Source organism: Bacillus rossius, chromosome 5 (genome assembly GCF_032445375.1).
Source record: "Bacillus rossius redtenbacheri isolate Brsri chromosome 5, Brsri_v3, whole genome shotgun sequence".
NCBI classification, from domain to species: domain Eukaryota; kingdom Metazoa; phylum Arthropoda; class Insecta; order Phasmatodea; family Bacillidae; genus Bacillus; species Bacillus rossius.
Genome location: NC_086333.1, coordinates 47,249,578 through 47,262,979, shown reverse-complemented (window position 1 = coordinate 47,262,979; position 13,402 = coordinate 47,249,578). Strand labels below are relative to the sequence as shown.

At 37.5% G+C, this 13,402-nt stretch overlaps 1 protein-coding gene across 1 annotated transcript in view; it reads left to right on the top strand.

Annotated features, from left to right (window-relative positions):
* Window positions 1–13,402, top strand: part of LOC134532255 (cell adhesion molecule Dscam2-like) — a 121,919-nt gene that overhangs the window by 57,465 nt on the left and 51,052 nt on the right. Inside the window, exon 13 of the mRNA XM_063368676.1 lies at window positions 10,587–10,677. Within this exon, the coding sequence (XP_063224746.1) occupies window positions 10,587–10,677 (91 nt within the window). The remainder of the gene's footprint in view (window positions 1–10,586; window positions 10,678–13,402) is intronic.

Below are 13,402 nucleotides of genomic sequence, written 5' to 3'. Positions count from 1 at the left end.
ACAAGTTTACAAACGCGAAAGTGTACGGTTACACGGTAGTTGCTGAAAAGTGTGTTTAGCTATAAAACCAATTGTCTACTGTCAACGAATGACTGTGTTGTTGATCTTCTCTATTTTATTTCCATAAAACGCGGGATTTTCTCACTTGTTTATACAGTATTATCAGCAGAAATGGAATGTGTTTTCATATCACTCAATATTTTTTTACAAATCGGTAATTCAACCAACATGCACAGTAAAAAATTTTTAAACTTATTTTTTATTATTTTTTGACTGAGAGTACCTATCTCAGTTTTAAGAAAATTAATGTCAGGATCAATTTTTTAAAAAAATTATATATAATAGCCTGTTGATTTTTTTTTTGTTGCTTTCGGTAAAATATCACTCGAACTTATGCCAGGAACACTTTCCATTTTGAATTTCTGCAAATGGCTGTTTATATTCTAAACAGCCAATCAGAGGCTAATGTAGAAGATATGTCGATCTGAACTGCTTTGCCAACCTGATTAAGTTAAATGGGAAATGGCCTCGAACGAAACATGTTCAGACTGTGTGTAACCGCACTCAACAGCTGAACATATTCACCTGAAGTAATTCAGACTAGAGGTGGGTCGAAAAGTATCAACCTGATACTTTGTCACTGATACGCGCCTGTATCAGGAACGACAAACGAGTACACTTGAAAAGTATCAAGTACTTTAGTATCAGTTCAGAATTCGCCTAGAACACCACCACGGCCAATGTGCGCAGAACCCGATCGCAGATGACGGTCACTTGGGCGGAGCTTGTGAAAGGGGAGGGAGCAGGAACGACGAATAAGGGATAAAGAAGGGAAATAATGTAGGGGAGGAAGCGCAGGGGAAGGCGTTGAAGGAGAGGCGCAAAGCGAAATTGTTACGAGTCGTTTGGTTATTGTCCCACATCAAAGTACGCTCAGTGCGCAGTGTGTGCACCATCTCGTTCAATAATAAAACTAATGAAATTTTAATATTAAAAAGTACATTAATACAAGATATAATATTTATATTTGTGCACCTAACAGCTATGAAAATGCAAATAAATTCTCAGTTGACACTAATAACAGATGTAATCAAAATATGGACTTTTTTTTTCCAAAAATAATTAGTAACTAGTGTTTTCATACATTAAAAGATTACGATTTTATCAAAAATTAAAAATAATAAAAAACAGATACGTACATTAGTGAGCATACTATATCAATGTTTACGTTTCAAATGTTTCTTCAGATTAGACGATGATGATTTATAACTCAGTTTTTGTTTACACAAATTACAATTAGCAAACTCATTATTTTCCGTAAAAAAATTCCACACAAATGAAGTCTTTTTCCTGCACTTATCCATTCCTTATTTCACTATAAAGATACTAACTACAAAGCATGACAGCCCGCAACAATGTACATGGTGGTAATTAATACACGGCCAGGACGAACTGCAGTGAATGTTGAACTGATTGATACTGGCTGTATCAGGCGGGCATAAGAGTAACAGAGGTAGAGAATTATCGAGCGTGATGAATAATGTATCAGAGACACCGATACCTTTTTACGCTGGTGTTGACGGCACAGAGGATGTGTACCCTGTATCGGGAATGCTGATACCATGTCGCTTCCTGGGACCGCTAATGCTCTGATACAAAAGTATCAGATACTTGTAACTAGGTACATTACTGTATCAGTATCAGGTTGAAACAGATACTGAAAATTGCTGTAACAACCCACCTCTAGTTCAGACTCCCGCATGGGCGCAAATCTAAAGGATTTCCAGGGGGGGCCCGTGAATTTAATTTAAGAATTTTGCTCTAGAGTTCAACCGAAACAAGTCTTCTCTGGATATTAAGCTCGTATGTTATACACTTTATTTTTACGTAAGTGATATTAACAATAAAGCAGAGCAACATATGTTTTAGTAATTATTAATTAATGACTATAAGAAGTGATCTCTCAAACATGTTTGAATAATTTGCTAACCTAAATACATAAAATATCCATGAAAAATCTATAAAAATAATTTTTATTTATTTATTTATTTATAAATTGTGACATGCACACCAACACTCTTGAGGAGAGATTACAGGGGTGTGCACGATACCAAAATAAAACACACACACACAATACACAACAGACACAACAGACAAAGGACACAAAACAAAACAAACAAAAAAATAATAATAAACAAAAAAATATTAATAAATTCAAAAATACAGAAAATTAGTGGATTAAGAATACACAGTTAATTGAATTGGCTGCAAGTGCTACTAAAATAATTTACTAATTGGCTAAGCTTGTTACTATTGGGTCTAAACTATTATAATTGCTTATTAATCTAAAGATAATATCATTTTTTCTCTTGATTGTACAGAAAGTAGACGGTAGTCGACTATGATACTGGGGGACTCTTAAACCAGTATTATCTAAGATGTATTTACAATTGATTTTAGAAGAATAACAATTGGAAATAAAAAGATGGTCAAGGAGGGCACGCCGATCAAAAAGAGATGTTAATTTAGGAGGGGGAAATGATTTTTGAGTAATAAGTTTAATACATTTGTTTTGAATATTTTCAATTTTATCAATATCAGATGAATTAATGTTGTTCCATATTACTGAACAATATTCTAGTTTTGACCTAATAAGTGCTAAGAAAAGAGTAATAATGGAATCTGAATTAGTGGCATGGTAAGTAATATATTTAATTAGGGCAAGTGTTCTTCGAGAACTAGAAATTAAAAAATCTACATGTTGATGAAAAAATAATTTAGAATCAAGAATAATTCCAAGATCTTTTAAAGTAGTCGTTTTTGGAATTAAGTTCTCTAATTTGTACTCATAGTTTATAGGAAAATATTTCCTGGTAAAGGAAATTATTTTTGTTTTATCATGATTAAGACGGACAAGATTTGATTTGCACCAAAGATTAACTGCCTTGATGTCGGATTGCAATAAAATGCAATCATTTACTGAAATGATTTTTCTACAGATTTTAAGATCATCTGCAAACAGAACACCAGTAGAGTGGGACAAGGCATGTGTGATATCATCGATATATAGATTAAAAAGTAAAGGAGATAAAGTACCGCCCTGAGGAACACCAGAACAGGCATTGTGAAGAGTTGAATTACAGTTGTTAATAGACACAAAGAAACTTCTGTTGCTGAGGTAACTCGAAAACCAACTAACAAAGTTGTCAGATAAACCAAAATTGGATAGTTTAAGAAGTAGAAGTGGATGACTAACAGAATCAAAAGCTTTGGCTAGATCAAAGTAACAGGCATCAACCTGGCCCCTGTTAGTGACTTCATAGTAGATAGGATTGAGGAAGGTAATTAAATTTGTAGCAGTAGACATTCCAATTCGAAAGCCATGTTGATTTACAGAGAGTCTATTTTTTAAGGGAAAGTTGATAATTTTGAATATAATTTTTTCAAAGATTTTAGAAAAGCCATTTTATAGAGATATAGGTCAATAGTTTGATACCTTTAATTTAGAACCACTTTTGTGAATCGGGATAACTTTGGCAATTTTCCATACATCAGGAAATACTTGAGTTTTTTAACTCATGTTAAATAAGTGAGTTAAAAGAGGAACTAAAAGATGAGAACAGCCTTTCAATATGAAATTTGGTATCCCGTCGGGACCCATTGACATAGATGTTTTTAAAGTCTTGATGCCCCAAAGTACGTGAATATAATGCAAATAGATAACACCCCACCCATACATTACCATTTTCCAAAAGTGTTTATTCTAATTTCAATTTAAAAATAAATGATTAAATTAAAATAAAACAAATATTTAAGGGGGGCTCCCATACAACAGACATGATTTTTTTTTGCCATTTTTATATATAATGGTACGGAACCCTTCGTGCGCGAGTTCGACTCGCACTTTGTCGGTTTTTTTTTATGCCACATCACATAATTACTGCGATTCAAATGCTGTTCGTGAAATTCTTTGTTCACAGTTTTTGATGCGCCCTAAAAACCCAAAGCGCCAATACTAATAAACGGATCAACATCAAATGAACGATCGAATCATATTAAAACCCTTAAAGACTATTTTATTTAGTAAAGGCATCAACCAGGTAAAAAAGAAAAAAAAACTTAATGACACAAATGAAAAATCTCGGAGATAGAACTATGAAATTTATCCTACAGCTAATTGAACCACATACATTTCTCGTCTTATATTTAGTATAATCAGTATTTTGGCAGTGAATTATTTAGTTAAAATATGCCGCTTGATTAGTTATTAAAGAGACGCGATTGCTTCCTTATTAACTTAAATACGGATGTGTAACGTTTAAATACTTCTTTCTCGCTCTTACTTCTGTTTACTCGTGCAGTGTTGCAGTTATCAAATAACAAATGTTATAAAGTGATTATCGGCCATGAATTGTGAAAATTATTGTTTGATAATAAAAGGGGAGTGATTTTAAATTCCATATTGACGAGGAAAAAAATTATTCCATGTATATTCACATGTAACGTACAGAGCAGCTAGCCTTACAGAATGGAGATGAGCTAAAAAATTCCAGAAAATGGTATATGTTTCAGTTCGTAAATAAACTAAATTCTGCTATAATTACTCTTAAAGTATTAAGTTGTTTATTTACTGGAAAAAATAACGTTACATAATCACTTAAATAAAATATATTACCTAAATAATAGTCAGTACTTATAAAACAATCAAGCTTACCAGGTGAGAATCAGATTATGTTTTCCGTTTCTTCCGCGTCACGAACTTATCCATGTTGATGTTTGCCAAGAAAGCAGAAGACTGGGGCACACAAGAGCAAAACCACTTTAGAAACAGACTACCTGAAACCTATAATACTGTCGTTTCAGAGGACAAGGTAGTGTGGGTAACAATGGGGAGGAAAAGCTAACGGAACCCTACCCTAGCTTCGTCCTTTGGAATGAACGGTTTCTGGGAATTTAGGGTTTCAAAGTTCTCACTGGAAAACTCCATACCATGGCTTTCGCAGAAGGGGTAGGGGAAAATAACTACGGAACTCGCTCGAAGGTAGGAATGTAAAGCATGTCAAAGTGTCTGTCGTCGTTGTAAATAATAATATATATAAATATATATAAATATATATATAAATAATATATATATATGTTGTGTACACCATTAACTTTAAAATCACGAAGTGGGCCCCCCCAAGGAGGGGCCCATTAATTCCAGGGGGGCCCGGGCCCGGGCACCCCTGGCCCCCCCAGGATCTACGCCCATGGCACTCCCGTGTAACCGCGCCCTTGGAGAAGGGGAAAGGTCACCAAGCCTAAATTAGAAATTTAAAAAATTAGGATATTGTAAAAAGAAAATCAGAAATTTTTGCTTGTTTGTTTCATTTTACAAACAACTTTTATGCAACAGAACAATTTTCAATAAAATTTTAACTTGAGAAACGTAAAATACAAAACAATCCGATCGTAAGAAAACAATAACAAACGGCTATATTCAGTTCAAAGATTAATGAATGCACAAAATATGAGATCCGTGCCTTGGTAAAGCCCATGCACCATTTTCATAATCATTGCTAGTTTGCGCCACTAGTCTCGCTTGGTGCTGGCCATAGATGCTATTAGCGAGGTGCACAGTCTTCCTGATACTATCCATATCTATGGTGCGATTAAGTTATTTTCAGTAAATATGTAGTGTACGGATTAGCACCAAAAAAAAATCTTACAAATATGAAATAACTTTTATTATATGCTCTTTTACGTCCTCTTTTCATAACCGCCTGCGGACATAAAAAAATTCAATTACTTTTGGAGATATCACCGTTTTTATTTTGCAATACAAGACGTATGTATTCATTCGACCTTCACATTTTATATTTTGCCGTGTGCGCATGAATGTCTAAATAACAGAAATTTTCCATTATGTAAGGTTAGTTACATTATAAATACTTCAAATTAAACGGAAATTAAAAGTAATATCAATTTATTTTACATGTTGTATAGTTTTAAGTATTTATAATGTACCTAACTGACCTGAACTAACAAAACGGGACAAAGGTAGATTAGGTCAGGTCAGCTACATTATAAATAATTAAAAACTGAACGGACATTAAAAATAAATGAATTAATTTTAATGTTTAGTTTTAAAGCATTTATAATGTAGCTGACCTAACCTAACAAACCGGAACAAAGGATTAACAGTAGTAACGAACATAATTTTTTTTACGCGCAACAATATCCAAAAAAAAAAACCACAAAAATTTGTTTAGTTTTAAAGCATTTATAATGTAGCTGACCTAACCTTGATGTCGTACCTCCTCTTTATTTAAACAAAAACCCGGGTCACAGCCCTGTCCGCGACACAATATTCCAGCCATGGCCCTGGTAGTGCCACCACTCGTCACCGCAGATGGCACCCATCTGCTAGCGACTCTTTGTGAGACCGCGGGCAATCCTCTGCTAGCAACTCTTCGTGAGACTGCGGGCATCCCTCTCTCCCACTACCAACCTTTCTGCTAGCGACTCTATGTGAGACCGCGGGCATTCCTCTCTCCTGCTCCCAGACTTTCCGCTAGCGACTCCTTGTGAGCCCGCGGGCACCTTCCTTGTCAGCACGTACTCGGTCAGCTGCACTGGGCCGAACGGTCCACTCCCGCCTTAGAGTGTGAGGCTGCTCTACCCAAGAGCTGGCGCCAGGCAAACACCACGACTACCGAACGACCGAGCGACGTCCACCCCGTCTCCACACCACACCACAGACGAGGCCGCGACAACCTAACAAACCGGAACAAAGGATTAACAGTAGTAATGAACGTAATTTTTTTTACGTGCAACAATATCAAAAAAAAAAACACATAAAAATTTGAAATGTTAAAAACTCACCTAAGTTGGAGGCGGGTACATTTCCTTCGTCATTAGTAAGAAATGATGTAGATGTTCACCTACGTCGCTGATACCTCCGACGGAACATGAATTCCGCACGGTACCCGACGTAGTGGTCAACTCATTGACCATATCGAGGTACATTCTGCCTTATTTCCCGCCAAAGTCTCTCTATTCTTTGGGTGTTCGCCCCTGTGTCGGGATCAACGAAGTTCATACTATGATTTACCTTCAGGTGAAGATAATCATGCTGAGAAAGACAATTATAAGCACGCCAACAGTCACTTATAATTGTTGTTCCAGGCGAAATGTACTTCTTGATCACGCGCAGGAGCGTTCTGCTAGTACGATCTTTGACAGGAATGAGAAAAATGTTATCACTATGACGCTATCCCTGCTGCCTGTTTAAGTTTTATAGTTAAATATGAATGCTTGAAACGATCTCAGGGATTTTAATGGGGGTTCGGCCTCGTGGCTGTAGGCAGGGGTGCGCCGTGGATCCGTATTCACCTGGGCTGTTCAGGCCACCCAGGACGCCTTGTAAATGATTAATAAACAGATTACAAAAACACTGCACTTTATTCAACGTTGATACACTGATTGGTCCCGTTACTGGCCGCATCCGTTGTCGAACCGCTGTGACACACGTATAACGCGGGCGAACAATACGCGCGACCAGGGTAGATTGCAAAGTGAAATCAACGGGTTGAAGCGGTGGCTACGTGTCCCTGAGTAAAATTCAGTATACAGTCACGGAATTATGGTTGCAACAAATTATGTAGAAAAGTAAACGAATAGCGGAAACCCTGTGATTAGGGTGGTTTGCAGTCCAGCCTGCGACGAAAAACTAAAGTCTCGAAAAGTTACGTAATCCCGTCAGTGAGCGACGTACACGTAAAGTCTCAATGAATGGCAAGATAGTCACTTAAAACACACGTTACCAATTACACTAAAATATGAAGAAAGTTACAATACGAAAGTTATTCAGTATTTCACAAGATTCTCGACGATAACAATTAATTGGCTGCTGAAGCCGAAAACTGCGTGCCAATATTACGCTGTACTTAAACTGGACATGGCCTTACGTATTAAGTTAAAGATCCCTGTAGGGAATAAATTATTAAGCTAAGAGTCGCACGAAGTATCGTGCGACTGAAGTGGGGTCGGCGCCGAGCTGATTGAAAGGTTTGTAGAAACTTACACTATTGCTGAAATGTTGAAGAGAAACTAGAAGTGCTGGCCCGACGTTCGCGGAGCGTCCGACCCCTGAGAGCCCCTGATGGTAACTGAGCACGAGACCGCCCGGCGGCCTCGCGCCTAAACGCGTGGAACGCGGGAAAACCGACCCGACCAGTTTAGGACTTAGAAACAAATTACACAACATATGCTTATGAGACAATTAGACATAATTTCCCTTACATGAACCCTTCTTTTAAATTGTTATTAATTTGGTTGTTTTAATTAACAAAATAATCAAGTGATTAGTTAGGCGCATTGCCACACCCGGCCGGGCGCTGTCGTCGTCGCGGCGTTCGTTGCGGTGCACTTTCTTACACTTTGTGAAGATCACGCTCGGGCGTGTTCGACGCACTTCGGAGCCCGTGTTGTTGTGGCATAACGACCTTTGCGGACCAGAGGGAGCACGGGCGGTTGGCGTCAACTATTTCTCTCGATTCCGCCAAAAACCTACTGACCTTGGATGACTCGCCCCTTATTATTTTTACGCTTATCAATTTTAGCCTCGTCAATTTCGACAACTTTCCCAGGCCCACCCATTTTCCCTGCATTTACTTCCAAACTCCACTTCATTAAAACTTCCCTACAAAAGGACGTCCAATCTACGACGGTTTTCAAACTGACATTACAATTCTTCTGAATGGAAACAGTATTTGGGTGATGAATTGTTAAAAAAAAATAAGTCATCTTCATAATCGTTTCAACAGAAAGTCTACTTTTGGAAAATTAAGTGCCGGTTCTGAAAGATTTTTTGAAAGAACAAGTTACCCTTTTAATTCTTTTACTGGCACGAGTTACCATTGTCCGGTGACATTGAAAATATTCGCTGTCCTCGGCCAACTCAATTACCGTCCCACATTGGTCGCACTTTACCTCACTACTTAAAACTCCATGATCAACTAAAAATTTAAACAACAATTTCCAATCATCACACAAATGCACAAAATCGAATACATGGTACACTCGCCGCATAGCTGACTATTCCCAGAAACACAGGCCATTTCAAAGACAGAATGTAACACGATAATGATACACGAATTCCAAGAACGACTACAACATCTAATGAACAAATAGCGGAAGTGACCGTTGTAATTACACATTGTTTTGAACAATAACAAATAAATCATCACCTATTGGTTCATTTGAATATTGGCCTATCACGACCTATCACGTGACAACCTTATCCAATAAAACACAATTGACACTCGTAAACAAAAAGCAATGGTCTATGTCGTGTGAATGTACAGGTATAGTGATTAAAATTAAAAAATTCTATATCTCCAAAAGTAATTGGAATTTTTTTTCTCCGCGGGCGGTTATGAAAAGAGTATGTAAAAGAGCATATAATGAAAGTTATTTCATATTTGTACGATTTTTTTTGGCGCTAATCCTTACACTACATATTTACCTTATTTTCTTATGTTTGCAAATGTAAACATAAACAATGAACGTTTTTCAAAATAAAAGCATTAAAATGTATTTTGTCAGGAGGAATATAACAAAAAAATTTGTGAATTTTAGGACTTTTCCGCTTCGTAAAAACGTATGAAACGGGAAATTAGTGATTTTATAAGTGTATGTTCCGGGAAAGTAAACCATTGTAAATATAGTACTTTCATTCGGCGGGACCAAAATTAATCGGCGTATGACACTGGAAAATGTATGAAACGGGAACGTATCATCAAGGTTCTACTGTACTTGATAACGACTTGAAATTGAGGTTAACATAATGACCCTTTGGCCGTTGGCGACAAGCTGTAGGCCACCTAATAATAATAATAATAATAATAATAATATAAGACTATACTATCATCCCCAAACAGTGGGATGGCCACGTCTGCACGATTACAGTGTGCCCGGTTTCAGCTCATATTTCTGCACCATGATGGATGGACGCCCAAAACATTGGCTGCAGTATAGTGGTTGAATTGTGGAAACAGTAATAAATGACTTTATCTATGGAAGTGGCTGTATTTAATGACAGAAATTCTAATTCATACCCGCTACCATCATTACTTCATTAGACATGGTCTGGCACCATTTTCGTAATATTTTTTTAACATGACAATATAGTATAGTAATGGAGAAGTATAAAAGAACAGTGACTTCAATTATGTCACAGTGTGCTGTACCCTGACAATTAGTGTTGAACTCTCATCCAAGGGGACCCGGCTTTCAATCTTGTTTGAGTCATCTTGATTTTGATGAAATTATTTTTCAGTTTTAGAAAATAAATGATTTGTAATACCATAGGAAATATAAGTATTGCAACTTTGTATAAGACATGGCAATAGTTATTTTTTCATACATGAAATACTTTTTTTTTTAATTATACTGTTGTTAATACTGAGGTTTTCTTACGAAAATTGGTCCATAATTTCACATTTTAATTGATATTTCATTCAAGCATAACTTATTTAAACCATGAAAAAGATAATTGAATATTCAATAATTAGACGATTTGGTTTTATAATGTTTATCATGAGCGTGGTAATTCTGGTAACCTATTCGGGGAATGGTTTACAAATAACTTCAACTATTGGAGGTACAGGAACAATACAAAGCATAAATGCCTGGGTAAGAATCCGAAGCCAGTATTACTGTGAACACTATTTTGTAGTGATTTTCACGTAACTACAAATTTACTAATCTGTAATGTTACATGAATATTTCTGTTCCATTTACATTAACAGTTTACAGTGCAGAGAGGATTAATCAACTTCATTTTCTTAATAATGTTCGCAGGCTTTTATGGCCATTGTCTGAGGCTGCTTGGCTTGTAGGTTTATGTACGTTTTAGTCAGAATCACAGTTACCATCTTCAGGATAAAAGTCTCCTACTGAAGATGGTGACTGCAATGTGAACCGAAATGTCTAGCATATAACGTGTTTTATCGCATAATCGTTGCACCGTTATTTTAGGACATCAAAATTTGGAGAGAAAAATTTCTTGCATAAACGTCGCATGATGTTTTCAGATCCGAGCGCTTTTTTTAAGTAGTTTTCCCGTATAAAACAATGTATTTTAAAGTTGAAATCTAATCTTCATTCAGATATTACCACTTAATTATTTAATTAACAGAAATATGAAGTTATTTGATATGTAAATTTTCTTTTAAAGACGTTTTCAAAAGTTATAACCTGTATCTTTTCGTCTTCGTCGCCGCTGTGTATCGCTTATAAAAATGTAGCCAGCGCTATTTGGCATTATTCATGTTAGGTTATGTTAATTCCCGTTTAGAGCGCGCACACATAGTCAAATATTGATACAGGTAGCTCACCGATTACATGCAACACGCGCGCTCTGTCTAGTGCCGAGTTAACTACATTTAACAGCCCGCGCTTTCTCATGGTGTGTACTACGACAGTAGTTATGCGTTCCAACTCACGTTCACGTCACAGTTTTGGTTCTTAGTATTTAAAGTTGAACAAAAAGTTTTTGTTGCATGACCTATTAATTTTAAATTGTTTGGCGTGCTTTTTTATACTCTACTTTTTAAATAAATGTACTTTCCATTCATAGGTTTTGTTGTTACGAATAACTTTACCTAAAGAAAATGCTTTCTACGCATGAAAATCGCACCCTTACTTTTCAAACTTTATTTCAGTATAAAATGTGCGACGATTATGCAATAAAACACAGTACCTACTCGTTTAAAACCCACAAGCCAAGAAACTTAGCCAAATTTTTTTCTGAACCGTAGCTCGCTCACTAGAACCAGTCACATGATACTCTAAGGATTTTTTTTTTCCTGGATTAGAAAAATCCCTACGTTACAAGGAATTGTTGACTATCATGTAAGATTTTACATGTACAGTCATGAATTTTATTGTACTAATGTTCCCAGTGACGTAACACCTCACTGGCCAGACTGTAAAGCAGAAAATTTAAATTTATTTAAGAGACTGTGCTAACTTGGTTTATTGAGGTGTTTTGGCATTGTGCTTGTGAGTAGTATTTAGGCTGATACCCATTACGTAGCTATGATTTGATAAGTATAAATCAAATCCACTCATAATTCAGTCCAGTCATGTGTGTAATAATAAAAACTTAATTTCTTTTGCCGTTGTCTGGGGTCTCGGGCTCGAGTCCCGGTGCGGCTCCTAGCGGGAATGGCTGTTGTGGATGTAATGTTTCCGGGTGGGCGCCAGACTAGCTCTGTTTCCAGTCGATAGGTGGGTCGTGGGGTCGATTGCCCTGCGTGGCCCACTAGGACCGTCGGCGGTGTTGCGTGGGTTATGAGGAGTTCCCTACTTGGCGGTGGTTGGGAGTCGTATGGTTAATTAATCAGACGCTGAAGTGATGCAACAAATGACGTGCGTCGTTTATTCATGCGACTGTGGTTTTGGCGTAATGCCGTTGATTACACGCCACGTCCTACAGAGGGTGACGTCACACAATACAGAAGCTACACAATTACACAAAGTTAGTCTGAAAGTTACTTGATAAGACGTGGCACAAGTTTACACAAAATGTTACGCGAAGGTGCGTTGCACAAGTTTATTGAATGTTACGTGATGACGCGACGCACAAAGTTACTAATATTACGTATTAGCGTGGCACTAGGCGGTTCTGAGCCTGGTTACTCAAAGAGGGGTGAGGGCGATTGGAGGCGGCCAATCCCGTATATCAATGTCTCGAGGCGGTGTTCGCGTCCACTGTAGTGGAGCGCGGACCGCACCTAAATTCGCTCAAGTTCCCTTACGGGGTGGTGTCAGCACCGGAGCGACTGGTTTTAATTAAAGTTCTGTTCTTCGGGAGGCGACCCGTGCCGTATGCTGAAACTACCCCGCAGACCAAGTGTGGTGCAGGGGGTTTTAAAAGTTATGCGGCCAGATTAAGTCCTGGACCAAAAATTGGACCGGGTACGCACGGAGAGATTAGTAAAAAGAGGTTTCGAGAAAGTGACTATAATTACCGGAAGTGAGTTCAATGCAGACAAAGGATGATGTCTCTCCGTGGGACGTGCGTCCGCCCCGGTCCATGAGTCGCACTGTACTGGCGTTATGTCATGGCGTCCGGCCGAGGCTCGGTGTCCCTCGCGCCAGGGTTGACCTCATTACGTTAGTTTCTAATGTGACATGTTAATAAGAGAATTTAAGGGCGTTAAATTCTTACATTAATTATTAAGGCTGAATTAACATCACTCGTCCTTTCTACAAATTGAAGTTAATATGTTTAAGAATTATGTCATTTAAATTTTACGTCACACCAGCGACTGTTCGTCTCTTGCCGGACTGATCTGGTGGGGTTAATAACACAACACAAGGGGTTAATAATTATGTCACATGGTTTAATTGA